The sequence below is a fragment of the Myotis nattereri genome, assembly GCF_964212035.1.
Source record: "Myotis nattereri genome assembly, chromosome: 7".
Taxonomy (NCBI): Eukaryota; Metazoa; Chordata; class Mammalia; order Chiroptera; family Vespertilionidae; genus Myotis; species Myotis nattereri.
In genome coordinates, this window is record NC_138082.1 from 36,521,236 (window position 1) to 36,548,207 (window position 26,972).

General features: G+C 54.6%; 1 protein-coding gene across 1 annotated transcript; it reads left to right on the top strand.

Moving 5' to 3' along the window:
• Positions 1-25,665, top strand: ANO7 (anoctamin 7). Its single transcript, XM_081095581.1, has 23 exons — positions 1-112; positions 1,025-1,082; positions 5,433-5,575; positions 6,904-7,011; positions 7,681-7,817; positions 8,575-8,632; positions 9,402-9,512; positions 10,382-10,547; positions 11,036-11,126; positions 11,997-12,093; positions 13,218-13,361; positions 13,428-13,565; positions 14,208-14,306; positions 14,405-14,507; positions 15,453-15,564; positions 15,837-15,891; positions 17,174-17,271; positions 18,284-18,429; positions 19,547-19,752; positions 19,857-19,999; positions 23,248-23,338; positions 23,795-23,914; positions 24,035-25,665. Exons 1-23 carry the CDS (start codon positions 8-10, stop codon positions 24,104-24,106), a joined length of 2,601 nt encoding a protein of 866 aa, XP_080951707.1. The 5' UTR covers positions 1-7; the 3' UTR covers positions 24,107-25,665.
• The last annotated feature ends 1,307 nt before the right edge of the window (positions 25,666-26,972 follow it).

Below are 26,972 nucleotides of genomic sequence, written 5' to 3' on the forward strand. Positions count from 1 at the left end.
GAGCGGGATGCTGCGGAGGCGGGCCCCAGAGGAGGACAGTGCTGTCCTGATCGACATGGCCCCGGGCATGGAGAAGGGGGACTCTTACGGAAGCACAGCCAACACCTCACAGGTAACTCTCCATCACCAGGGACCTCGGGTACAGGAGGCCCAGCACAGCCCTTTGGCTCCCCGCCCTGGGCTTCAGGCCATGGTCTAAGGTGGATACTGGAGGGTCTCTGGGCCCCCACGCCCAGAATGGACACAGGGACTCTGTGGACAATGGCTTGCACTGGCCCCAAGCCCCTGGGGTGGATGCTTCCTGGAGACGCCAAGCCCTCACCTGTTGCATGGACCTCCAGTGTCCCCAAGCTGCCTGGGAAGAGGGAGGCGTCACAGTTAGGTGCTGCCTGCCTCGCTGACCCCTGGGATGGCTAGATGAGGCCACTCAGGCGGAGGAGGGGGCAGGGTCAGATCCCATCAGCATGGAGGAGAGAGAGGGGGACATTGGACTCCCATTCCTGGCCCTGGGGGCGGGGGGGTCACGGACACCCTGAGTGAGGCTGTTGGGAGGATTCCTGGTCCTCCTGGGCTTCATGTCTGCCTCTAGGTGCTGCCCATCCCACCCTCACAGCTGAGAGCAGACACGGGCCCCTTCCTGCTGCCCCACAATACAGTGTCTGGGGATGGGGGACACAAGGCCTCATTCACCAGAACAGGATTCCACCCTCTGGGCACATGACCACCTATGGCCATCCACAGGCCACTTACAGGGCAGCCCAACTCCCCTCTAGCCCCTGGAGCCAGCAGGGTGGGCACCCTGGGTACTGGCATGCTGCCTGCAACCTGACCCTTGCCCACAGCCCATGCCTACTGCACAGAAGCCAGTGGAGGGCAGGAAGGGTGTGGGCTGCCTCATCCTGGATGTGCCTATGGGCCCCCTGCCCATACCCAATAGTGTCTCCCTCCATTCGGCCTTCCGTGTTCCTGGGTTGTCTAGGGCAGAGTGGGGGTGCGTTCTCACTGTGAGGTGCTTTCCTTCCAGCCCGATGGACACCAGGCGGACACTTGCAGGGTGGGGAACCCTGCCAAGCCCCAGATCGGTGAGCCCTTCCCAGTATCTGCCAGCTGTTCCTGTGTTGGTCCTGGGGGTGGGAACACAGATGGGGCACCCCCAGGTGGTAGGAGAAGGACAGCAGGTCTGGGTCACCATCCTCTGTGACCAGGCTGCCCCTCCCCACCCCAGCACTATCTCCTGAGCCAGCTCTGGTGCCAATTGCTGTGCTGGGAAATGGGGTGTGGGCCCCATGGTGAGCAGAACACAGTCTAGGGCAGTGATGGCAAACCTATGACACACGTGTCAGAGGTGACACGCGAACTCATGACACGCGTGTCAGAGGTGACACGCGAACTCATTTTTTTGGTTGATTTTTCTTTGTTAAACGGCATTTAAATATATAAAATAATAATCAAAAATATAAGTCTTTGTTTTACTATGGTTGCAAATATCAAAAAATTTCTCTATGTGACACGGCACCAGAGTTAAGTTAGGGTTTTTCAAAATGCTGACACGCCGTGCTCAGAAGGGTCGCCATCGCTGGCCTGGGGCGCAGCAGGAAAGGGGGTTCCTACTGAGGGGCTGGAGCTGAGAGAGCTCCAGAGGGCAGAGTGGAGGCCCATCTCCCTCCTGCTCTGGACTCAGCACAGCTTGGAGTCACCTCAGACTCTTTTCATTTTTAATTGATTTTTAGAGAGAGGGGAAGGGAGAGGAAGAGAGAGACAGAGAAACATCGATGTGAGAGTGGAATATCGATCAGCTGCCTCCTGCACATCCCCAGTGGGGATCAAGCCCACAACCGGGGCATGTGCCTGACCAGGAATCGAACCAGCAACATTTTGGTGCACAGGACAATGCCCAAAAGACACCAGCCAGGGCTCACCTCAGATTCTTATCTGTTGTACCTCATAGCTTTTCCACCTTCTCCTCACCCCACCCCCACTGCTCCTGTCTGCCCCAAGCCACCATCATCTCTGAGAGGACTGCACCCCACTGGGCGCACCCACCTGCCCCTGCCCTCCATGCAGCAAAGATCCTTGTTAATGTGCCCTCAGCCCCCACCCACTTACAACAACGACAAAAACAGGAAATACCAAGTGTTGGTAAGGATGCAGATAAATTAGAACCCTGTGCACTGCTAGTGGGAATGTGAAATGGTGCAGCCCCTGTGGGGAACACTATGGAGGTTCCTCAAAAAATTATGCCCTGACCGGTTTGGCTCAGTGGATGGAGCGTCGGCCTGCGGACTGAGGGGTCCCAGGTTCGATTCTGGTCAAGGGCATGTACCTTGGTTGCAGGCACATCCCCAGTAGGAGATGTGCAGGGGGCAGCTGATCGATGTTTCTCTCTCATCGATGTTTCTGACTCCCTATCCCTCTCCCTTCCTCTCTGTAAAAAATCAATAAAATATATTTTTAAAAATTTAAACATAGAGTTACCATGTGGCCCAGCAACCCCACTTCTGGAGAGACCCAAGAGAATTGATGATGAACATTTAGGTTGTCTCCATTTGAGGGGAGTGGGGGCTATTGTGGTAACGTCTTGGTGGACATTCCCGAACACGATTTTGCGTAGTGGTAAGTGTTCATCTTTGAGTGGAATTGCCAGGCCGCATGGTGACTCAATGTTTAACATTTTGAAGAGCTGCCGAACTGTTTTACAAAGTGACAGCCCGTTTTACAAACCATCGGCAATGTGCAAGGCTTCCAGTTTCTCCACGTCCCGTCCAGCACTTACTGTCTGTCTTGATGACAGTCATTCCAGTGGGTGTGAAGTGGCATCTCTATGTGGCTCATGTTTGTAATTTCCTAATGACTCATGATATTGAGCATCTCTTCATAGGCTTACTGGCCATTTGTATGTCTTCTTTAGAGAAATGTCTATTCAAAATCTTTGCCCGTTTTAAAACTGGGTTCCTTGCCTTCTTATAAAGTTGTAAAAGTTCTTTATGTATTCTGGATACAAGACCCTTAACAGAACACTATTTACAAGTATGTTTTTCTTCCATTCTGTGGGTTGCCTTTTTCCTTTCCTGCCACTGTCCTTTGAAGCATATAGGTTGTTCATTTTGACAAAGTCCATCTTATTAATATTCTCTTTTATTGCTGTGCTTTTGGTGTCGTATCTAAGAATCCAGGTCATGAGGATTTATCTCTATATTTTCTCCTGAGTCTTATTATCATTTCATTCTTTTCTAAATATATTTTTACTGATTTCAGAGAGGAAAGGAGAGGAAGAGATAGAAACATCAATGGTGAGAGAGAATCATTGATTGGCTGCCTCCTGCATGCCCTACACGGGATGGAGTCCACAACCCAGGCATGCGCTCTGTTTGACTGGGAGTCAAACTGTGACCTCTTGGTTCATGGGTCAATGCTCAACCACTGAGCAATGCCGGTGAGGCCAACTCTGTTCTTTTTCAATATTCTGGATCTCATGTGTTTCCACAGGAAGTTCAAACTTGTAAATTTCTGGGGGTGGGGGGTGGGGTCCAGTTGTGGGTTTGATAGGAATTAAGCCTGTAAATCAGTTTGCTATCCTGGCCAGGTTGTCTTCTTCACATGCAACTCATGCACAAGGGATGCTTCACATTTATTTAACTTGTCTTCAATGTATTTCAACATTAGGCAGTTTTCAATGTATAATTCTTGCACATTTTTTTAATTTGTTCCTTTTTTGGTGCTGTTGTATATGGAATTGTTGTTGTAAATGGAATTGTTTTTCTTCATTTCATTTTTGTCTTGTTTATTACTAATATATGGAAATATAATTGATTTTTTAAAAATTTATTTCAGAGAGGAAGGGAGAGGGAGAAAGAGAGAGAAAAAAGCATAGATGTGAGAGAAAAACATTGATCAGTTGCCTCCCATATGCACCCCGACTGGGGATTGAACCCACAACCTGGGTATGTGTGCTGACCAGGAATTGAACCATGATGCTTCAGTGCATGGACAACACTCCAAACAACTGAGCCACACTGGCCAGGGCTACAGTTGAAATTTATATGTTGATTTTGTATCTAACACCTTCTCAAACCTGTTATTAGTTCTAATAGTTTCTGTAGTGAATTCCTTTGGAATATCTATATACAAGATCATGTCCTCTGTAAATAGGTCATTTTACTTTCACATTTAACTGCTTACCCTTTGCAGTGTATTCATTCTTCTTGCTCATCTGCATTTCCATCTGAGAGTATCGTCTTTGGCCTCAAGGACTTCCTCCCGTGTTTCCTGTAGAGCAGGTGCGCTGAACTTCATTTCCCAGATTTTGATTGAGGATGTTTTCATTTAGCCTCATCTCTGAAGAACATTTCTACAGAATAAGAATTCCAGTGTTCCGTATTTTCCCCAGCACTTTAAACATGCTATTCTATTGTCCTTTGGCTTCCATGGTTTCTGTTGAGAAATTGGGTGTCCATACTCTTATTGTTCCCTGAAATATAATGGTTTGTTTTTTTTCCTCTTTATCTGTAGTGCACAGCAAAGACACGCTGTCCATGGTTTTTCTAGCTCGAGTTTCTTTATCCTGCTTGGGGATCACTGAGATGTTTTATTCTTTGTTGATTATTTTTGTGCCGTTCCAGCACAGCCATGGGTGAACACGGCCATGGGTGAACCGGGAGGGGGGGGGGGGGCGGTGGTGAAGGATTAGAAAAGACAGACAAAAGAAGAAAGCTGGGGCTGGGTGGGACGATGCCCTCTCTGATGGAGAGACAGTGTCACGGCCTGCAAACCGAGTCTTTATTTTATAGCCAGATTCCACGAGGCAAAGTAAGGGCATGGTCAAGATGTTTACAACGTTCTCGTTCTCGTGGGTTTCGAATCTACTCAATTACATGCACCTGATCAAGCTTTGTTTACTCGCTGTACTTCCGCAGCCTATATCACTTAACCACCTGGGAGCCGCTCTCCACAATTTTTTTTCATCAGATTTAAAAATTCTTTTAAAAAAAAATATTTTATTGATTTTTTACAGAGAGGAAGGGAGAGAGATAGAGAGCTAGAAACATCGATGAGAGAGAAACATCGATCAGCTGCCTTCTGCACACCTCCCACCAGGGATGTGCCCGCAACCAAGGTACATGCCCTTGACCGGAATCGAACCAGGACTTTTCAATCCGCAGGCCAATGCTCTATCCACTGACCCAAACTGGTTACGGCAGATTTAAAAATTCTTGACCATTTTTCTTTAAAAAGTGCTTCTTCCTATTCTCTCTCTCTGGTTCTCAGATCATATGTGTTGGTCCCTTTGACCATGACCACATCCTCTTGTATAGAGGGGTAAGCCAGTGTCCAAGTGCTTGACTTCTACTTCCCACCCAGTACCTGGGTGTCCCAGCTGGGAGACTGGCATCCCTGAGCCTGTCCTCCCTGCTTCTGTCCCTGTTGCTTCCCAGCAGACTTTGTCCTTGTTTGGGAAGAAGACCTGAGGCTGGGTCAGCAGCAGGACAGTGCCACCCAGGACAAGAGAGACACACACAGGGCCTGGCGGGAGACCTTCCTGGATAACCTTCGTGTGGCTGGCCTGCATGTGGACCAGGTACAGGGGTTGGTTGCGGTCAGGGCCCTAGGCTCTGCATCCACTAGGCTTGGGGGAATGACAACAAATCAAGCCCAGAGTTGTACTGGATGGCCCTCCCCTCAGGTAAAATATCAACCCATCGTAGCACACAAGCTCACTCACAGAAGCCAGAGCCCTTCAGATTCACCAGAAAACTCAGGAGCTATCTTTTCCATTCAATTGCCTCACCTCCAACATTAGGGCTTCTGTCTAGATGTGACATTTGTAAATACAATTCTTCTGTAATTATAACTCTTGTGTGCTTAAAGGTATGCATCAGTCCTTTCACGGGTACGATGTCAGTTACAGTAGTTGGTCCCACTTCAGTTGCAGGGAGTATGAGAAGCAGGAAGGAGCTGCGTGGTGCTGGTGTGCGGGGGGGCAGGCAGGCAGTGAGTGGGGCTCGGAGCAGGGGGGACTGGGATGCAGAACTCTGGTTCCATCTCATCACTGCCCCCATCCCGGGTCCCTCGGCACGTCTGCCGCATTGTCTGGCCTGCTTTCTGACCCCAAGAGCAGGCTCTGCTGTTCAGTGTGTCTTCCCCAGCCCCAGAGTATTCAATCCTGTGCTTCATGTTAATCTTGTTCTTGTGTTTCTTTACCGTGTGAGCACATTTTACATTGCTAAACAATGCAGCTTTGTTTCTGTTTGAACTTGATAAGATGGAGTTGTGTTCCGTGTGACTCTTCCTGACGTCATGCATGTGAGACCCGCCTGCATCACTGGTGCAGCGGCTGCCAGGCCACTGCATAGAGCACCTGCAGGTGACTCCGCTGTGTTGGAGTCATTGTCTACTTGAGTCAGGGGAGCAGGGCTGCGTGGGCAGTACTCTGAGCTCAGGTCTCGGGGTGGGTTTGCTCATCACTGGGGGTATGGCTGGCATCGGCCCTAGTAGCTTGGTGTCCTCTGTCTGTCGCTGACTGCCTGATTTCCAGACAGGGGCAGGCACCCTGTGCTTGGCTTTCAGAGGCGCTGTCACTTATCAAATAGTTTTAAAACCATGGCTGGTTGGTTGTTAACATGGCTACAGAAACATCCGCCTTTTCCTAAAAGCGTGAATGGACACACACACACACACACACACACACACACAAGGGCACACACCTTTGTGTGCACACACACCCACACACACACACGTATGCACACATGCACGTGCACACACACACTGTGTACAAATATTCACCCACATGTGCACCCATACAAACATGCACCCATGTGTGTACACATGTACATATATGCACACTGCAAACATGTGCACACGTACACAGGGCACCCTCAGGCTCTGACAGAGCCCTGGTCCCCACAGCATCATGTACAGGATGAGGACAGCGCTGTGCACTACATCCTCCTCAGCGCCCCCTGGGCCGTGCTCTGCTACTACGCGGAAGACCTGCGCCTGAAGCTGCCCCTGCAGGTACCCGGGAGTGCATGACATGCAGAGAAGGCCTGGAGGTCCCCCCAGTCCAGGGTTACTCATGACTGCACCCCATGTGCTGGGTGCAGTGTCCATTGCTGACAACCTGAGGCTCCCCATTTTGTCCTCAAAGGTCCCTCCTAGCGGCCATCACTGTTCTCCAGGAAGCCTTATTAGGCAGACAGGTGGGGCGGTCATACCCCACAACCACGGCTGCTCTGGGGAGGTAGGGAGGTATGGGCAGTGTGTGCAGCAACCATGGCTTAGTCTAACCACCTGGGCCTTCCAGCTCCCGACCCCCACCAGGCTGTCCATTGAGGACCACTGCAGGAGGGGGAGGGGGAGCCTGGGGACACAGTGTGAAGAGGCAGCGGGTGACCTCCGGATGACGTGCCTGGGGGCTGCTCTACCACCTACTCTGGCTCCCTTTGATCATCATGGCATTTGGTAGACAAAGGGACATGTGACCGTCTGAACCTCCCTACCATGAAACCTGGGCCTCAGCTGGACCAGCTGAGCCCCCTAGCACCCAGGACCGAGACAGGAAGGGGCTTGCCCGTTCCCTGGCTGAGCCCTTTCGCTGTTGCTCAGTTTGCAAATCTACACACCCCACCCCGCCGCGTGGCATCATGCTCAGGGGTGGGAGGAACAAGTGATGATCCTTTCCAGGAGCTGCCCAACCAGGCCTGCAACTGGTCGGCCAGCCTGCTGCAGTGGCTGGGCATCCCCAATGTCCTGCTGGAGGACGTGCCTGATGTGCCCCCCGAGTGTTACTCCTGCCAGTTCAAAGTGAGCAAGCTGTCGAGGTGAGAGACAGTGGCCCTGCTGTGCCCGCGGGACAGCTTCACACGGTGCCCAGGACTGGGGCACACAGCCAGGGATGCGTGCATGAGAGGTCAACGAGTGACAGATCTAAACCTCCAGAACCTTCTCCTTTCTGGAGCTTTTTAACCAGGGAGCGTGAGTGGCAGGTGGGCAAGTTTCTGTGCACGTCCACTTCAGTCAGGACAGGCAGGTTGTGCTGCAGACAAATATTCCCCAAACCTCAGTTGCTGGCCACACGGCCCATTTCTGACTCAATGACATGTCCATGGTGGGTGGCAGGGTCTCCCAGGCCCAGGTGGCTGGAGGCCCTCCTCTCACAAACAAGGCAGAAGATGGTCATGGTCAGTCCTCACTGGCTGCTGGTGGCACCTCTCCTGTGTGCGTGTGTCACATGGCACGCCTATGTTTGGTGCTCCAATGCACATGGAAGCCACGGGCTCCCTGGTGACCCTGGGGCTTTCACACTGCCCTGCCCTCTGCCAGCCACTGTCCCGGATGGAGGATGTCTATGACTTCTGGACAATGTTCTGTGACCTCCTGCCTCCAGGAAGGAAAAGACAAAAATGGGACTTGATCCTGCGTTGGGGGTGGAGCGTGGGGTGGGGGTGGAAAGGGGATGGTGGCTGTTCCCCAGTGTGCGAGGAGAAAGCATGAGTGTGGTCAGTGTGTGTGTGTGTGTGTGTGTGTGTGTGTGTCCCTGCCTTTGTGGACTCTTCTGCACTTTTCACCTGCCCACAGGTTCCTCAGGAGTGACGACCAGGACACCTTCTTCACCTGCACCAACAGGCACCAGATCGTGAGTGGGGGACCCCACTGCAGTCCCCACACCCTGACCCGGCTCAAAGGAGCCTGAGGTCGGGACACGGGAAGGCTCTCCTGTGATTGGAGCACTGCGGCCAGGGCTGGGGGCTGGGGGCTGGAGACTTAGGGGTGCCCCCTCATTGAGCTCCGTTGGGGCCCTGCTCAGTGCCCCTATGGGAGCCCCCAGGGCTCAGGATGGATATCTGGTTATGAACTTGTGGGACAGACAGCCACGGCTACTGACCCTGGTGGATGTGGGTCCTGCTGGTCAGTGAGGAAGAGAGCCGAGGGTCAGAGTATCGTGCCTGAGAAGGGTGGGCTGAGCCAGCCACTCCGGCGTCTGTGACAGGAAGAGGCTTTGGACAGGCCTGCCTAGGCCACCTCCTGCTGGCCACCAAAGGGGCAGAGCCCACGCCTGACACAGCCGTCCAACTGGAGGCTGGCCCTGCCCAGAGCAAGGTCCAGGGCTGGCTGTGCACAGCCAGGACCTGGAGTCAAATCCAAGCCCGACTCCCGAGCGCCCACAATCTGGCCCAGGTCTTGTGGGTGTACAGTGGAGAGTTACCGTCCCACCTCAGGCGTGTGGGGTGTATGAGCCGGGGACAGGAGGAAGATCGGGGCACACAAAGTGTTCTCTTCATTTGTTACCAGAGGCTGTGGGAGGCTGTCCGTGGGCTCAGCCCCAAGATGGGAGGGCCAGGATGTCCCTACCCTGCCATCACATGACAGGTGACCAGTGCCCTTCCCCACCCCACCATCCCCAGCTATTTGAGATCCTGGCCAAGACCCTGTACGGCCATGAGAAGAAAGGTCTGTTTGGGATCGACCAGCTGCTGTCCCAGGGCGTCTTCAAGGCGGCCTTCCCCCTGCACGAGGTGAGACCTGGGGGCTGGAGAGGCTGTGGTGGGGGTCTCGGACCCAGGCATGGGCTGAGTTCCTAGATGAGGGGATCTTGCTGTCACCTGTTGGGTCAGCTGTAGCCAGACAGGAAGCCTGTAATGTAACCAGGCCATGCTGCTGTTCAAGGTCCTGGGCAGCCAGGCACTGCCCTCTCAGCACACGAGAGGCCCAACAGCTGCATCTTCGTAGGGGAGACAGTGAGGTCCCCTGTGCTCCCCAAATCTGGGTAAACTGAACAGGGGAGGGGCGCTCACCATCGTCCCGACAAAATGTCCACCAAGGTCTGGAGGCTGTTTATGCCCCTCACACCCGCAGCTGCCCACTGAATTCAGAGCTGCAGGAAGGGGCAGCAGGGTGGAGGGCAGGGTCAGGCCTGCAGCTGCTGTGTGAGGTACCGAGGGGCCACCAGAGGACATGCAGTGGAATGGCCAGCTCCACTTTGGCTGTGGGGTGTCCCTCTTCCCGCCTCTGGCCAGAGCACAGGACGCACAGCGCCTGGCACAGCCGGCCTCACTTGCCCGGTGCTCGGGGGGTAGCAGAGCCCCAGGCTGCAGAAGCCCACCCAGAGATGCCAATCCATCCTGGACCACAGCCGCAGCTCCTCCTGGATGCAGACCCCCGGACTCCTAGGAGGCCAAGGTGCCCAGCTCAGATGCCTTTCCCGGAGAGGCCTTCCTAGATGCCCCCGGGACCCAAACATAACTCTGTCGTCCTTGAGCAGCAACCCTGCGTCCAGGACACCAGGCACGTGGCCTTGCCCAGCGCTGAAGGCCTACACTTAGAATAGGGCCTGGTAGGATGCCCAGACCAGCCTGAGTCCCGCCCACTGGCTTCTCGTCCCCAGGGCCCCTTCACAACACCCCCTGAGGGCCCGTGGGCCCCTGGTCTCAACCAGCGGCAGGTCCTGTTCCAGTACTGGGCCCGCTGGCGCAAGTGGCACAAGTACCAGCCTCTGGACCACGTGCGCAGGTACTTCGGGGAGAAGGTGGCCCTCTACTTCGCCTGGCTGGGTAAGTCCCACCCACTGCCCCTTGGGGCCTCCTGGGCCCCCGACTTTAGTCTTCAGGGTAATAGTCTCCAAGAGGGGACCGAGCACAGGGGCTGGGCTGCCAGCGTGCTGATCCCTCCTAGGCCAGCACAGCCACTGGCCCAGGGCGTCTTAACACCCCAGTGAGGGGCTGGGAACCCCCTCCTGCAGGTGGGCCTCCCCACTCCAGCCACCAGACCCGGCCCATGAGGCCTTGGTCATGTGGTGGGGGCTTCAGAGCTCAGGACAGAGGCTAGGACAAAGGGGCTGCCAGGGGGAACCTCTGAGGACTGTCCCCCTCACGACTGCCTCCCAGATGGCCCCAAACCCTGCAGGTTGGAGGTGGGTCTCTGGGGGACAACTGTGTCTGTGCAGACCCCCACCCGGCACTCAGCCCAGCACTGGGTGCACAGACCCATCATGGTTGCTGACAGCTGGCTCCTGGGGCCCCTACCTGGCTCCCCTCTGCAGGGTTCTACACAGGCTGGCTCCTGCCAGCGGCCGTGGTGGGCACGCTGGTATTCCTGGTGGGCTGTTTCATGGTGTTCTCAGACACACCCACGTAAGTGCCCTCTCTCCTCAGCTCCCAGGCCTCACCCTGTGTCTCCGGGGAGGGTGGAAGGGGGACCCCCACCTGCCAGACCCTGTGCAGAGCTGGGGATGGAGGTGAACATGAGCACCTCCCGCCTTCCTGGATGTCAGAGGGCCCATGGATCTGACTGGAAGGATGACAGGTAGATAGGGGTGCTCCAGGACTGACCATCGGACAGGTGTGACCTCAGACTGACACAGTTGAACAGGTGTGTTCCCACACTGATATGTGTGCTCCAGACTGACACAGGTAGACAGGTGTGCCCCTAGAATGACAGGTAGACAGGTATGCTTCCAGAATGACACAGGTAGACAGGTGTGTTTCCAGAATGACACAGGTAGACAGGTGTGTTTCCAGAATGACACAGGTGGACAGGTGTGTTTCCAGAATGACACAGGTAGACAGGTGTGTTTCCAGAATGACACAGGTGGACAGGTGTGTTTCCAGAATGACACAGGTGGACAGGTGTGTTTCCAGAATGACACAGGTGGACAGTTGTGTTTCCAGAATGACACAGGTAGACAGGTGTGTTTCCAGAATGACACAGGTGGACAGGTGTGTTTCCAGAATGACACAGGTGGACAGGTGTGCTCCCAGACTAATTGTATTGGTACCCCTGTTTCTTGGAATAGTGTAAGCTTTTCTTTTAATAAACAAAAGACAGGGCTTGAATTTTACTTTATTATGGAGCTGAAATTTCAGAGTTATCTCAAAAATGATCATTGCATATATTTTAAAGAAATGCTGGGCCTGGCAAGGGCAGTGGCGGGAGGGAGAGGACAAGGGGCAGATCAGGTGGGAAGGGGTCCCCGTGCTCCAGCACCCCCTTCCACTCTGAAGGCAGGAGCTGTGCAGCAGCGCCAACAGCTTCCAGATGTGCCCACTCTGCCTCAACTGCCCCTTCTGGCTGCTCTCCAGCGCCTGCGCCCTGGTCCAGGTACGAGGAAGGGTGGGCGAAGGGAGGAAGGCAGCTCCCTGGGTCCTGGTCCTGCCCCCCCTGTGACCCAGCTCTGTGGTGATGTCTGCACCTGGCATGGGGTTGGGACTGGTGCGCCCCTTGGCGGAGTGCCTGCACCAGTTGGTGCCCAGCGGTGGGCCCTTACTCTTATTGCTGTTATTGTCTGTAACTGACCAAGAGGAACCAGAGGACCCCCCAAGGCAGGCACAGCTGAGCCCCAGCTTAAGAGGTGGGGGCAGGTAGCCCCTCGGAGGCCTTGGTCCCGGGGGGCCCCCACAGCAGCCCAGCACACTAGTGTGTTAGCTTTTCTTTGTGGCCTCACCTGCAGCCCCCACACACCGGGCTTGGAGCTCTTGGTGCATTGTTGGGGCCCAGACCAGACACACCTTTGACACACTCCTGGCATCCGTCTGTACCGTTTCCTAGGGCTGCTCTAACGCATTCCTGTTCTTGAAACAACAGGAATTACTTTCCCACAGCTCAGAGGCCAGAAGTCCAAACTCCGGGTGTTAGCAAGGCTGGCTTCCCCTGGCCTGTTCCCTGCCTCCCTCTTACTTCTGGTGGCTGCATCACCCCAACTTCTGCCTCTGCGTTCACGTGGCCTTTCCCCTGGGCACCTGTGCCTATCCCCCTTCTCTCTGTCACAAGGATTTGCCACTGGGCTCAGGGGCCCCTAAACCGGGGTACTTTCATGTAGAGACCCCCACCTTAATTACACACACAAAGGCCCTTGTTCCAAATAAGCTTACCTTCCAGGTGGGGGCCACAATCCAATCCACTACAGTCCCCCCTCTGGCCCCCAAAACATCAAGTTCATGCAAAATACAGTCACTCCAACCCAACATCCCCAAAGTTTTAAACTCAAGTCCAAAAATCTCCCAAATATCAACAGCTCAAAAAGTCCAGAATCTCACCTACATCACCTAAGTCGTTATGGGGGGGACTCGGGTGTGGCCACCCTGGGGCAACGTCCCGCTATCTGCTGCCCCATGCCGGGGAATGAGTCGCCTGCTTGCACAATACGATGTGCTGCTCAAGGGAGAAGCTGAGGCACAGAGGGGCCAGCAGTCGAAGCGAGTGTGAACCACGCGCCCCGCCCGCAGGCCGGCCGGCTCTTCGACCACGGCGGCACCGTCTTCTTCAGCGTGTTCATGGCCCTGTGGGCGGTGCTGCTCCTGGAGTACTGGAAACGGAAGAGCGCCACGCTGGCCTACCGCTGGGGCTGCTTCGACTACGAGGACATCGAGGTGGGTCGGTCCCCAGACCATGGCCGCTGCCCACGAGGCTGCCACTAAGCATTGGCTTCCTTCCAGGAGAGGCCGCGGCCCCAGTTTGCCGCCTCGGCCCCCACGACAGCCCTGAACCCCATCACCGGCGAGGAGGAGCCCTACTTCCCCAAGAGGAGCCGTATGCGCCGCGTGCTGGCCGGCTCCGTGCTGGTGCTGATGATGGTGAGGGTCCTGCCATCCTCCCTCCCCTTCACGCCCCTCCAGCTGAGCTGCTGGGGGCAGCTGTTGTCCCCGTACTCCTGGGACCCGGGAGACACTCGCTGCTGCAGAAAGGCCCTCCTGTGCCTGGGCTCCAGAGAAGGGGCCCAGCTCAGGGGCCAGGGCAGGGGGTCTGGGTTGTAAGACATGAATGTGTGTGGGCAGGGACTCCCAGAATGTTTCCCCACGGATGTGGGCTTGGGGCATCTTTTAACCCCGGGGCGGGGAGGGGGTTCCCGGCAGGGGGTTCCTCCAGCCAAAGGGGCTCCCTAGCATGACCCTCCCTCCCCTCCCCTTCCAAGATGGCAGGAATTCCCAAGTTTTGGCCGGTGGGAGAGCAGGGTGGGGGGCCGGATGGTTGATTCTCAGCACTTGGGACCAAGAACAACGCACAGTGGCTCCCTTGACATCCGGATATCGCCCACCTGTAATTCTAAATGGCCTTCCAGCCCCTCCCTCCCAGCCCCCCATCCTGCCTCCCTGTCCCTCCAACAACCCACTGGAAGAAGCACGGAGCACAGCCAGGCCTATAAGTGGGGGCTGTGGCCTGAGGGCGCTGGAGTACCAGGCCTAGGTGTGGGGGCTCACGCACTTGGTCACCCATAGGTGGCAGTGGTGGTCATGTGCCTCGTGTCCATCATCCTGTACCGCGCCATCATGGCCATCCTGGTGTCCAGGTCGAACAACACCCTCCTGGCAGCCTGGGTGAGCCTCCACTGCCTGCTCCTGCCGGTGGGGATGGGGGGGCGGGGATGGCTCGGGACCACCCCCAGCGCCAGCTCTGATCCACCACCTGTCACCAGGCTTCTCGAATTGCCAGCCTCACAGGCTCCGTGGTGAACCTGGTCATCATCCTTGTCCTCTCCAAGATCTACGTGGCCCTGGCCCACATCCTGACAAGATGGGGTGAGTGGCCAGGCTGAGTGCCAACTCAGGACCATCCCAGCCCTGCTGCCCGAGGCAGAACACACTTCCTTGCAGATCGCAGGGTCCTCCAGTCTGAATGAGGCACAGATGGGATGTGAGACCCGCCCCCAACTGTGAGCAGTACCTGAGGGTGGAGACAGGAGGGTCCTCTGGGGCACCCAGGCCTTGCCCTGCTGCTGGGGTGCCCTTACCCCACCCCCACCCCGTGCATAGGACCGTTCGAAGCTGAGCTCCCCTGGGACGGTCTGCCCAGCCCAGGCCCCCCTGTGTGCTCCTGTTTTCTCAGTGTCGGAGAGATAACTAGAGGTGGCTGCAGAGGGAACTCCTTCCTTCTCCTCTGCCCGCCCCCACTGCCTGCCTCTCCCCCCACTTTCTCTACTCTCCCATTTCCTAAAGGCAAACGCCAATGAACCAATTCATTCATTCCACACATTGTCTATTAGCAGCCCTGGTCTAGGAGTGGGACAGAGAGCTCAGTGTCCACCTGGGGGGAGCCTTCGGGTGGGCAGGTGTCCCAGGAAGCCCCCACCGTGTTCCTGCAACAGCAGGGCCATGTGCATCCCGTTTCCGGCCTCAGGTGTCCCCTCCAATTCACCTTTTATGCCCCGACCTCTGTCTCAGCACCGGCTTTCCAGGCACGGTCACCCCAGCCTCAGACTGTCACTCCGCTCGGCCTCTGGCTCCTCTTGTGCCCTGCCATTTCACCCTCAGCATTGCTGTGGCTTATCACCTGCCAGCTCTTCCTGCACCAACATAACGTTTTTAGATGATTTTGAAATTAGAACTTGAGGAAAGCTGCCCTTTCCCCCCTTCCTGAACGAGTGTCTGTCCAATATCTGGGCAACACGGCTTTCCTCACTCCATGGACGGGTGAGGTGGTTACAGGGCTGGGCTGTGGGGGACTGAGTGAGCCTCTCTGCCCAGAAATGCACCGGACGCAGACCAGGTTTGAGGACGCCTTCACCCTCAAGGTGTTCATCTTCCAGTTCGTCAACTTCTATTCCTCGCCCATCTACATCGGCTTCTTCAAGGGCAGGTCAGCACAGCTTCCCCTGGCCGCACCTCACCCCGAGCCCTGCTCTTGCGCCAAACCATGTGGCCCCGGAGGCTCAGGGAGGGTGGGGATGACAGTCCAGGGTGGGGACAACAGCTGTCCTGGCTCAGGGCCTCAGAGCAAAGCTGGGCTCCAGGTCCACCTTGAGGTTCCTGCAGGTCCGGTGTGTGCAGCAAGGGAGATAGTGGGGGGAGAGGGAGGGGCAGCTGATGGCACCTCCTCACTTGCAGCCTCAGGACCTCCATTTCCTCTAGGTTTGTGGGGTACCCGGGCAGCTACCACACCTTGTTTGGGGTTCGCAATGAGGAGGTAAGTGTGTAGGGACAGACACCCACAGGTCCTGCCCCCTAACCTCTATCAGAATGTTAATTTGCAGGGATTCTTTCTGCCCTCCCCCCTCACAGTCGCAACTGCCCCAGGACCCCCACAGCAGGCTCTCCATAGCATTCTCAGACCCCCACCTGGACCAGCACCCACACAACACAATCGTGTCCTCATGTGTCACCTTTTCCCCACGCTGACCTGACTTGTGAATCAAGTCAGAGTGGGGAAAGGGTGACACTTCCACTGCCCAGAGCTCCGCTGGGAACATAGAGGCTGGTGACTCTCCCAGGGCTCGGGGCCCACTGTGGGCACCGGGGCTCGCCCTCCCCCACCCTCATAGACACTGACGAAAGCCCCTTGAGATCCCCAGGCATCTGGCTCCTCACTGGCTGAGGGCCCAGCCTGGGTGGAGCTGGAACAGTGCACAGGCGGTCTCTGGGCCAGGGCGGCGGGGCTCCAACTGCTCCACCGAGTGCCTCACCTGGAAGACCCTCTCCTCTCTGGCCAGAAGGGCTCCCTCGCTCCCATGGGTCTGTTCTGTGACCCAACCCCACTGCCTGCAAAGTGGCCAACCCCGAGGAACAGTCTAGCTTCACATGAGAGGGAGGGGCTTTTCAGGGACTGGGCAGCTGGGACCCCAACTCAGGGGGCTTTTGGTCACCAGTGGGAAAAGTTCCCAACGCACACTGGCTTAATGAAAACAGTTCCTTCCCGTCGGCTCCTATAATGAAGCCGGTCAGGCCCTGTGGGCTCAGGTGGGGCTGGGTGCAGGCGTCTGAACAATGCTGCCCTACTTCCCCAGCACTGGCCTTGTGCTCGGTCAGGTTCTCCCAACCCCTGGGAGGGCCAACATCCCAACAGTACAGGCCGACGCCCTCTTGCTTGCGACCCCTGTGCAAGGTATGCTGTCTCAGGAGCCCCCCCTCAAAGCCCCCGTGCACCTCTCACTGGCTGGAATTGCTGAGGGACCTACATAGTGGGTCCTCCCTGGAGCCACAGGGCCAGCATCAGCCTCACACCATGTGGGTCTCCAAAGAAAATCTGGGTGCCTTGTAGCAGTGGCCCTGGTCATTCCCACGCACTGTCCACCAGGTGGACCTTGGGGAGACAGTGGGGGGGCTTCAGTGAGGTCTGGGGGGGAGTCTGTGCAATCCATGGCATATCTGAAGGGGAGAGGGACATGGCAAGGGCCACCTTTCAGGGTTAGAGGAGGTTGGGTGGGGAGGAGACCCCCGCCCCTGCACTAACCTGGAGCTTGGCTGTGCAGTGTGCGGCAGGAGGCTGTCTCATCGAGCTGGCTCAGGAGCTCCTGGTCATCATGGTGGGCAAGCAAATCATCAATAATGTGCAGGAGATTCTCGTCCCGTGAGTCCCCCACTTGCCCTGGGCAGCATCCAGGGACCCTGGGACTGAGACTGTCTGGGGCAGTAGCACCAGCCCAGTCCCAACCTGGAAAAGAGGTGGAGGGAAGCCAGGTGGGCCCCTCCTGGACCTGGCTGTCTCACCTGCAGGGGAGGGGAGCGTCTGCGCTGCCATCTACCCCATGGGCTCTGTCACACCCGCAACTTGTGGTTGCTGTCAGCATATTGAGTTCTTTTGTCCTGGCCAGCTTCATTAAGGGAGGAGGCCCATCCTTTCTGCAGCACCTCCAGCCAAGGCAGCACCAGAGGGGGGTCCAGGCGAGGCCCCCAGCCTCAGGTTCCCTGCCACTGAGGTCCTTTCTCCCCAATGCCACCCCCACTGGCACCACTGTGCTTCCCATCCAAGCAACTGGATCCCCTCCCAGGCAAGAGCCCTTGCAATGACTGCCCAAGGCTGGGCCCAACCTGGACATCTTGCCATCTCTCCCGCACACCCGATCTCCCACAGACAGCATGGACTCCCCTGGGTACCTCGAACTGTAGCTGTGGGACCTTAGCCAGCCCATGCCTCTCTTTGGGTGCAGTCAGTGCTGTGCAGCTGAATTCCAGGAGATCATGTGTTTGGGGTGTAGTTGGTGCCTGGAGGGGCTGGATGCGTGCTGACAACGCCACATACACCTATTCCCCTACATATGACAAAGTAACAAGCACACATGCCCCCATTGACACAGCGATGTCCTCATCTGCTCACTTCCACCTGGACATACCTCTTGGCACCTCTTTGCATGTCCCAGGAGGAACCTATCCCCCCAAAGCTTTCATGAACAATGGGGCACTGCAGGGGAGCTGGAGGAGGGGCTACCCCCAGAGGAGGCAGATGCGCTTGAGGGTTCTACAAGGCCTGGCCAGCCTGCTGTGCCGGTTCCAGGGTCCAGACCCTCTCCCTGCTGCCTTCAAACTGCAGAGCAACCAGCTGGAGGAGCAAAAGCTATTTTCCTGGGTGTTTCCTCCTCCAGGAAGCTCACAGGCTGGTGGCAGAAGTTCCGGCTTCGCTCCAAGAAGAGGAAGGTGGGGGCTTCAGCTGCTGCCAGCCAGACGCCCTGGGAGGCAGACTATGAGCTCCTGCCCTGTGAGGGCCTATTTGATGAGTACCTCGAAATGGGTAGGTGCCCCTGGGGGCCTCCAGCCTCAACATTCCTCTGTCTCCCTTGAAACATGATGTGGGTGGGGACAGAGGGTCCCTAGTGGAGCCAAGCCTACAAAGGATACCGAAAGGACTTGGGATTGCAGTGGGGAGTGCCCCAGAAAGGCAGGCTGGAGATGAGAAGGGACAGCGCCCTGGGCACAGAGGTTGCGAAGAGGACTGGGGCAGTTGATGGAGCTCTCCTGGAGTGGCCTTAATCCCCCACCCCAGTAGGCATCTGCTAGATCCTCCTGTAGGAGCTAGGAAGGAATCTGGGTGCTCAGGAGACCAGGCACTAGGGGTGGGACAACTGGCCCTGAGAGTAAGGCTGCACCTGGGAGGCGACTGGCCTCAGGTTCCCCTGACCAATGGAGTCCCATATGGGAGTTGATTCCAGAAAATTTCTTGATGCCCACACTCTTTGCCAGACCCTCAGCTGTGCCCTCTCCAGGTGGTGGCCCGTGCCTGTACTCACTTCCTGCACGGGATGGTGCTCTTTTGTAAAAGGCGAAAGATTTATGAGATCTGAAGAGAAACCAGAGTATATGGTGCTCTTTTGGACAGGATGTTTGTCCCAGCAGACCAAGGTCTTACTCTGAGATCATGGCACACTTCAATGGAAAGTGTTGCATCTGAGTCAAAAACATCACTGAGCTCCCTGGCAGCCACAACAAATGGGGCGATAGTAGTTGCATCGGTCCCTGGACAAGAGGGAGCTGACAGTTCACGTGCATTTTCATGATAATGTGTGAGTGGGGTTGACCTTGTGTGGCCCTACGCCACTGGACAGCAGGCGATGGGACCAAGGCTCTTCTTAGTATTTTACAGAGGAGCCAGCTGCTCCGAGAGGGGTAAATGGAGAAGGCCGGCCTAAAATCTACTCCCTTTCCTGCCAGAAGCCCACAGGGGAGGAGAGGGAATCCCAGACCTCAGGGAGCCCCGGGAGGCCCACGCCCCTCGTGCAGCTCTGTGGAGCAGCTCGGGGCAGTCAGGGAGGCTTCCTGGGAGCAGGGGCCCTGGTGCTAAGCCCAGGAAATGAATCCGAGCAGAAGCTGGCGGGCGGGGTCAGGGCCTGCGGTGACACCTGCGCCCACAGTGCTGCAGTTCGGCTTCGTCACCATCTTCGTGGCTGCCTGTCCGCTGGCGCCGCTCTTCGCGCTGCTCAACAACTGGGTGGAGATCCGCCTGGACGCGCGCAAGTTCGTGTGCGAGCGCCGGCGCCCAGTGGCCGAGCGCGCGCAGGATGTGGGCATCTGGTTCTCCATCCTGGCTGGCATCACGCACCTGGCGGTCATCAGCAACGTGAGCGCTGGGTGGGGGGAGGTCAGGGAGGTGGTGAGGGGCGGGGCGGGGCGGGGCTCCCCGGGGCGGGTGGGATTGGTCCAAGCTGACGGCCCGGCGCCCAGGCCTTGCTGCTGGCCTTCTCCTCCGATTTCCTGCCGCGCACCTATTACCGTTGGACCCGCGCCGGGGACCTGCGCGGCTTCGTCAACTTCACACTGGCGCGCGCCCCGCCGGCCTTCACCGCCGCGCACAACCGCACGTGCAGGTGAGGCCGCCAGGTGAGGGGCGGGCAGGACAGGGCTGTGGACTGGCTGGAAGGGGAGTTCCCCCAAGCCCTGCGCATCCTGCCTTAAACAAGCCACCGGACTCCGGGGACACGGGGAGGGGACTGTGATTGCCCATCCTCCTCATCCCCCGGGTAGGGGGCTTGGGGGGGTCAGGGGTGGGGGGGTCGGTTACAGCTGACACTCCAACAACCCCGGGTTGAATTTTTGGAAAATCTGAGCATATGACCCCCACAGTTGAAGCTCGTGTTGTTCAAGGGTCAACTTATAGTTCCCTTTAAAAAAAAATACATATATATATATTGATTTCAGAGAGGAAGGAAGAGGGAGAGAGACAGAAACATCAATGATGAGAATGATGAGAGGGAATCATTGATCAGCTGCCTCCTGCACCCCCCCTCCTCGCCCACTGGGGGTTGAGCCCCCAACCTGGGCATGTGCCCTTGACCAGAATAGATCCCAGGACCCTTCAGTCCGCAGGCCACTGCTCTACCACTGAGCCAAACCAGCTAGGGCTATAGTTCCCTTTTTTCTAGGTCATTTTCAGTCAATTTTGGTAGTTTCGTTTCGTTTTTACAGAAAACTCAGCTAAGCTTTAAAAGTGACACAGTCCTGGCCACATTGGCTTAGTAGAGCATTGGCCTGCCGACCTAAGGGTCAAGGGTTCAACTCCCGGTCAAGGGCAAGGTTGCAGGTTCCCCAGTGTGCTTGCCCACGTGTGTGTGTGTGGGGCGGGTGGCGTGGAGCAACCAAACGATGTGTCACTCTCCCATTGATGTTTATCTCTCTCTCTTCCCACCTCCCCCCACTCCCCCCTTTCACTCTTGCCAGAAATCAATGGAAAAATTATCCTTGGATGAGAATTTAAAAATTTTTTTTTAAAAAGTAACACAAATTTACTCATAATATTCTCTTAGGTTTTCTTCTGTTTTTGTAGTTATGGCTGCATTTTCTTTCCAGATATAGTTTGTGTCTTTTCCTTTCTCTTAAAAGTCAATTTTCTGGAGTTGAAACCTTAGCTCATTCATTTTTAGTATTTCTTGGGTTTTAATAAACAAATTAATGTCTATAAATGTACTTGAATATATATATATCCCTTACAAGTCACTTTCCATTAGGGCTGATAACATATCTGTTCTCCTTCAGTTCTAAATATTTCATAACTTCCATTGTGATTTTCTTATTTATCCATGAGTTATTTGGGAGAGTAAGTTCTCAAACAGCCTTTTTTTTAAAAAAAATTATTTCAGAGAGGAAGGGAGAGGGAGAGAGAGAGTGAAACATCAGTGATGAGAGAGATTCAATTGGCTGCTTCCTGCACGCCCCCTAATGGGGATTGAGCCCACAACCCAAGCACGTGCCCGACTGAAACCGAACCTTGGACCCTTCAGTCCGCAGGCAGACACTCTATCCACTGAGCCAAACTGGCCAGGGCCAGCCTTTTTTTAAAATTGAATTATACTTGACATACAATATTATGTTAGTTTCAGGTCAGTATTTTTATACACCATGATAAATCTAGCTATCAAGTGTAACAATAATATTATTATAATATTATTGACTATATTCCCTACAGTGCATGTACAATAAATTCCTGTGACTTATTTATTTTATAGCTGGAAGTTTGTACCTCTTAATCCCTTTCATCTGTTTTACCCATCCTCCCACCCTCCTCTCCTTTGGCAACCAACAGTTTGTTCTCTGAATCAGAGTCTGTTTCCATTTTGCTGTTTTGTTCTTTAGATTCCATAAATAAGTAAAATCATATGGTATTTGTCTTTCTCTGCCTGACTTATTTCACTTAGCATAATACCCTTTAGATCCACCCATACAAAATCTGTTTGCTACTCAAAAACAAAGGTCATTGCCCGACCAGTGTGGCTCAGTGGTTGAACATTGACCAAGAGGTCATGGTTCGAATCCTGGTCAGGGCACATGCTTGATTCCCGGTGTGGGGCATACAGTAGGCAGCCAATCAATGATTCTCTCTCATCATTGATGTTTCTCTCTCCCTCTCCCTTCCTCTCTGAAATTTATAATATATATATGTGTAATAATATATATATATATATATATATATATATATATATATATGTAATTGATTCTGATTTACTTGGAGGGCAGAGAACCTGAAGAGTTGATATGTAAATCTCTCACATTGTTGAGGCTTCTTCATGATCTGGTCACAATGGGTTTTGCATATATTTCAGGTGAACTTGAAAACATATTTTTTTCACTGTTAATTTTGGAGCAAGTTTCTTTATATACTAGTAGGCCAGACTTCTTAATTTTATTGTTCGGATTTTCATCTCCCCCTTTTCCCTGCTTATTCTATCAGATTCTAATAGAGGTGAATTAAAGCTTTTCAGTCTTTTCAGGTAGTTCTGTCAGGTTTTGCCTTATGTATTTTGAGGTTCTTAGTTGCGTACAAGTTCATATTTGTCATCTCTTTTTAGTGGATACTTTCTCCATTTATTCTTTTTTTCTTTCTTGTTTTATTTAAAATATGTTTTCATTGATTTTAGAGAGGAAAGGAGAGGGAAACAGAGATAGAAACCTCAATGAGAGATGAGAAACATCATCGATAAGCTGTCTCCTGCATGTTCCCTGCTGGAGACTGAGCCTGCAACCTGGGCATATGCCCTGAGCAGGAATCAAACCAGCAATCTCTTGGTGTATGGGTCAGTGCTCAACCATTGAGCAACACCAGCTGGTCTTTCTCCATTATTCTTTTTCCTTTTTATTCCTCTTCTACTTCCTGATGAATTAGTGTTCTGTATTTTTTCTCTTTACACTCATTTGGAACTGATGCTGTATATTTTTATTATTTTAGGGACTACCCTTATATTTTTAGCATACAATCTTAACTATACACTTTTCTAACAAATCCTGAAGGAATTTATTTTTGTCTCATTTCCTTGTGTGTGACAAGGATCTTCATGTGCTTTACCAAAACCTATTGAGCACCCATCAGTCTATCTTATTGTTCTACAGTTTTAATTTTACTATTAAAAACACATAGAAACAGTTTGTCATTTGTTAATCACATCTATTTGGGGTATTAACTTATGTGGCTACAGTAGTGGGCCCAGGTTAGCCTAGTTGGGGAATGGGATAACCCAGTTCATCCTCTCAGAGGCCCAGAATTTTAGCATCAGGGAGGCCAAAGGTGGAGATGCCAAGAAGTCATCTGCCGCGATCCCCACACCGAGTCCCATATTTCCTGCAGGTATCGGGCATTCAGGGAAGATGATGGGCATTATTCCGGGACCTACTGGAACCTTCTGGCTATCCGCCTGGCCTTTGTCATTGTGTTTGAGGTAGCTGGGGCACCACGAGGCCCTCTGTTGGCTTCCTCTTCTTGGCCTTAGCATGATTCCCCCACCCTCATGCTTTGCCTAATCTCACCATGTGGTTTGGGGGGTTGGTGTGTCCAAAGGAATAGAGCCCTGGTCTTACCGCTCTGTCACTGTGGTTGAATCACAGTTCCTCTCTGCATCATTTCTCCATCTGGAGAAGGGAGCAATCCCTGCTTAGCCTGTCACAGGGATGTGCGGACATCAGGATGCCCTGGGCACCGTGTAGTGTCCCAGGGAAGCTACATGGGGCCACGGAAGCAGGGGGTGGTCTCTGGGGCCATGACACTGCTGCTTTTCAGTTCACCCACACCTGGGAAGCAGGTGTCCACACCTGGGCCCATGAAGGCCACTCTGGGCACTTGTTTTACCATTGGGTAGGGTGCCCTCTCCCATGGCTGGTCCTGTCCCCTCTCCCAGCATGTGGTGTTCTCCATCGGCCGGATCCTCGACCTCCTGGTACCTGACATCCCTGAGTCTGTGCAGATCAAGGTGAAGCGGGAATACTACCTGGCCAAGCAGGCGCTGGCTGAGAACGAGGTGAGCCCCCACCCACGGCCCTCGTGCGCCCACTGTGGAGTGGCCCCAGCCAGGTACTTGCTGCCAAGCAGGCCAGAGTGCATTTAATCACACTTTCCTCGGCCACCCTCCTGGACACAGGCTCTCTTGGGGACGAATGGAGCCAAGGACGACCAGCCCTCAGCCTCAGAGGAGTCTGGGCCCACAGCCTAGACGACCAGAAGCCAGCCGGGCCTCGCCAATCCCTTCCCTCTAAGGTCGCAGGGATCATGTTGGGGGCTGAGGGGCCTGGAGTCAGACCCACCTGGAGTGCAGAGCCCTCACGCCCTGGAGATGAGAGGTCTCCTCCTTTCCTTCCCCTCCTCAGCTGCCTTGGGCCCCTGCTCCTGCCCCCTGCCTCCCAGGTCCTGGTTGCAGACCCCACTGGCCACCCCTTTGGAGTACCCAAAGCCAGGCGACTATAGCAGGGGAACCTGGTGGGCTGGGGCATGCCTCCACCATCTCCCTCCCAGCCCCATAAGCCAGTATCCTCTCCTCACACTCCCCCAGGGGCAGAATGGCTCCACCCTGAGACTTGCTCCTGTCACCCCCACCCGCCTCTGGGCACACTGCCTACTCCCCTACATCTTTACTCAGAGCTGTGGCCCTTCCAGGCCTCAACCCTCCACTTCGTGCCATCCTGGGTCCCTGCACCCACGGCCCCCCCTGCCTCTCCCTGCTCACTTCCTACTTGCCCATCAGCCCTCACATGACTCATCTGCCAATCCAGCCAGTGGACTCTGGGTCCTGCGTCCTCTCTGGTGTTTTGATCCTGCTGTCCTTGGAATGATGGAATGAGCCCTCCCTAGGCCCACCTGGTTACACAGAGTCCTGCCTGCCCCCCAGCACTCTATGTTCCAGGTCACAACCTGGAGTCAGCTCAACCCCTCAGCCACTTTTTCCGCTCCCCATTCCTAGCCAAGGGCTCCTGATTCTGTCACCATTTCTTGAACCTGGTGCCCCCTTTCACTCCCAGCCACTATGAGTGGCCTCTCAGGCTAAAAAGCTGTACTGCCCAGCTCCCTCCCAGACTACAGCCTGAGGCTGAGGAAGGTTTGGAAGAAGACTCAATTTTATTCCCTGACCTGTGAAACACTAGAGTTTCCTGTATGTTTACACATGATCATCTCCAAAGTTGGGAGCACCTTAGTACATCCAGTTGGACCTTGTCCACTGACCAGCTTGTGAACCCCCTTCCACATCCTCCTTCCATTAACTCAGTTAACCGCTGTGCCCATGTGTGACTCCACCACGGGGTGCCTGCCCTTGGCTGTGCACTCCCTGCTGGGTGTGTGGGTTTTCTCCACCTGTACCTTGTAATTCATGCTGGAATAAACCTCCCAAAGTACTGTGCGCACCACTGGCTTCCTCGGGGCACACTCCTAGACGCGCTGTCAAACTTCCTCCAGAAGGGCCCATCGATACCTCTCTGCACAGCATTCTTGCCAATGTGGTCCCATTAAAAACCCACCGCTCTGGCCTCAGGCAGCACTGTGTGCACTGCAGGCAGCGTTTCCGAATGAGGTGAGCAAAGGTGCCACTGGCACTCTTGGGCATCACTCATTCATCCACTTTGAGAAAAGGGACTGTCCTTGGAGCAGCAGAGCCGCCCAGTGGTGAGGCCGAATGGTTCCATTATGCAGTGTCCTCACAACATCCACAAGTACGTCCTGCCGGTGGTTGCGTTGTTGCTTTCTCAAACTCTGTAATTTTAGAGTAAATCTATTGAACATAAGAAAATACTTGAGCCTTAACTCAGGTTTTCTTGAAGTGAACACACACATTGTAGTTAGCATGTCAATCTAGACAGCCTATCATCGGCCTAGTGCCTGGCATGGACCCTCCCACCTAACCCCTTCCCACCCAGAGTGGCCACCACCTTGGACTCTAATGCAGTGGAACCCAGAGTCTGGCCCCGACCTTCAGGGGTGGTGCATCACGGGCCCATCCTGCTGCCATGTGCACTCCCTGTAACTCTGACCCTTGACGCCTCAGGCCTCCCTCATATGACAGGTGGTTCCTCTGTATCTGCCTGGAGGCTGGGAGCCAGTCCTGGGGACACCTCAGTTTGCTGATAGAGATCATTCAGGCAGAATCCTGAGCTGAGTGAAGTAGCAAGGTACGGTTTCACAGCAGGTGAAGCAAGCAAGGTCAGGAGCCCAGGGACAGGCAGCCAAACAGCTGTGACCACTGCTAGCCTCCCACCATGGCCCCTGCAGGGCAGTCAGTTAATGTGGTGCTGAGAACTATAGATGCCAGCTGGAAGAATCGCACCAAAGATGAGAACTGTTTATGGATGTCTGTGACCACTCGAGTGCCATGGACTGAGAACACATGTGGTGTGATAAAACGAGCCTCGGCACACTGCATCTGGTTTTGGGTTTTATTTTAGAATTTATAAAATTCCAGTGTCATCCATATTCATGAGCCTTTACACATGTTTGCATATAATCTCCAAACTCCAAAGTTAAGGCCAAGGGATGGATTTTAACTGTGGACACACATGATATGGAAGACAGTCAACAAGAGGAAATGGACACTCATGCCCCACCCCTGCCCAGGGCTCCTGCAGCAGCACCAGAGGCAGCAGGAGAGCCCCAGGCACAGTCACCTCATGAGCCTGACTAACAGCCACACAGTGAGAACCCGCACAGTGTAGGAGAGGGGGCTGCACCTACATTTAGGAATAAGTGCAGATGTGCAAACACCTGTTGGGGCAATTAAAAATCCACCTTTGCGGGGAGGGGGTTAGATATCACAGAAACATGAGGTTCGGGCAGATGCCAGAGGGCAGGGAGGGGTCGGAGGGGAGGGCAGTACACTGGCCAATAGGAAAGGCTCCAAAACTCATGCAGATAAAAGGAACTCCAGGGACCAGGGAGGTAGGGGATGGTCCTGGAGAAAGGCAAAACAGCAACTTCCCTTCTCACTTCCTTTTTCAATTGACTCCACCTAATTTGGGGTCACCCAACCTACTCAGCTGGAGCAAATGTTTTCCTACCCCAATTCATCACTTCTACATATGGGCACATTTGAGGCT

Excerpts from the sequence above, each read along its gene's own strand:
- ANO7 (XM_081095581.1), top strand. The coding sequence starts at position 8 with ATGCTGCGGAGGCGGGCCCCAGAGGAGGACAGTGCTGTCCTGATCGAC. Across the intron at positions 7,012-7,680 it reads GCCTGAAGCTGCCCCTGCAG|GAGCTGCCCAACCAGGCCTG; the intron begins GTACCCGGGAGT and ends GATCCTTTCCAG. Across the intron at positions 13,362-13,427 it reads TCGACTACGAGGACATCGAG|GAGAGGCCGCGGCCCCAGTT; the intron begins GTGGGTCGGTCC and ends GCTTCCTTCCAG.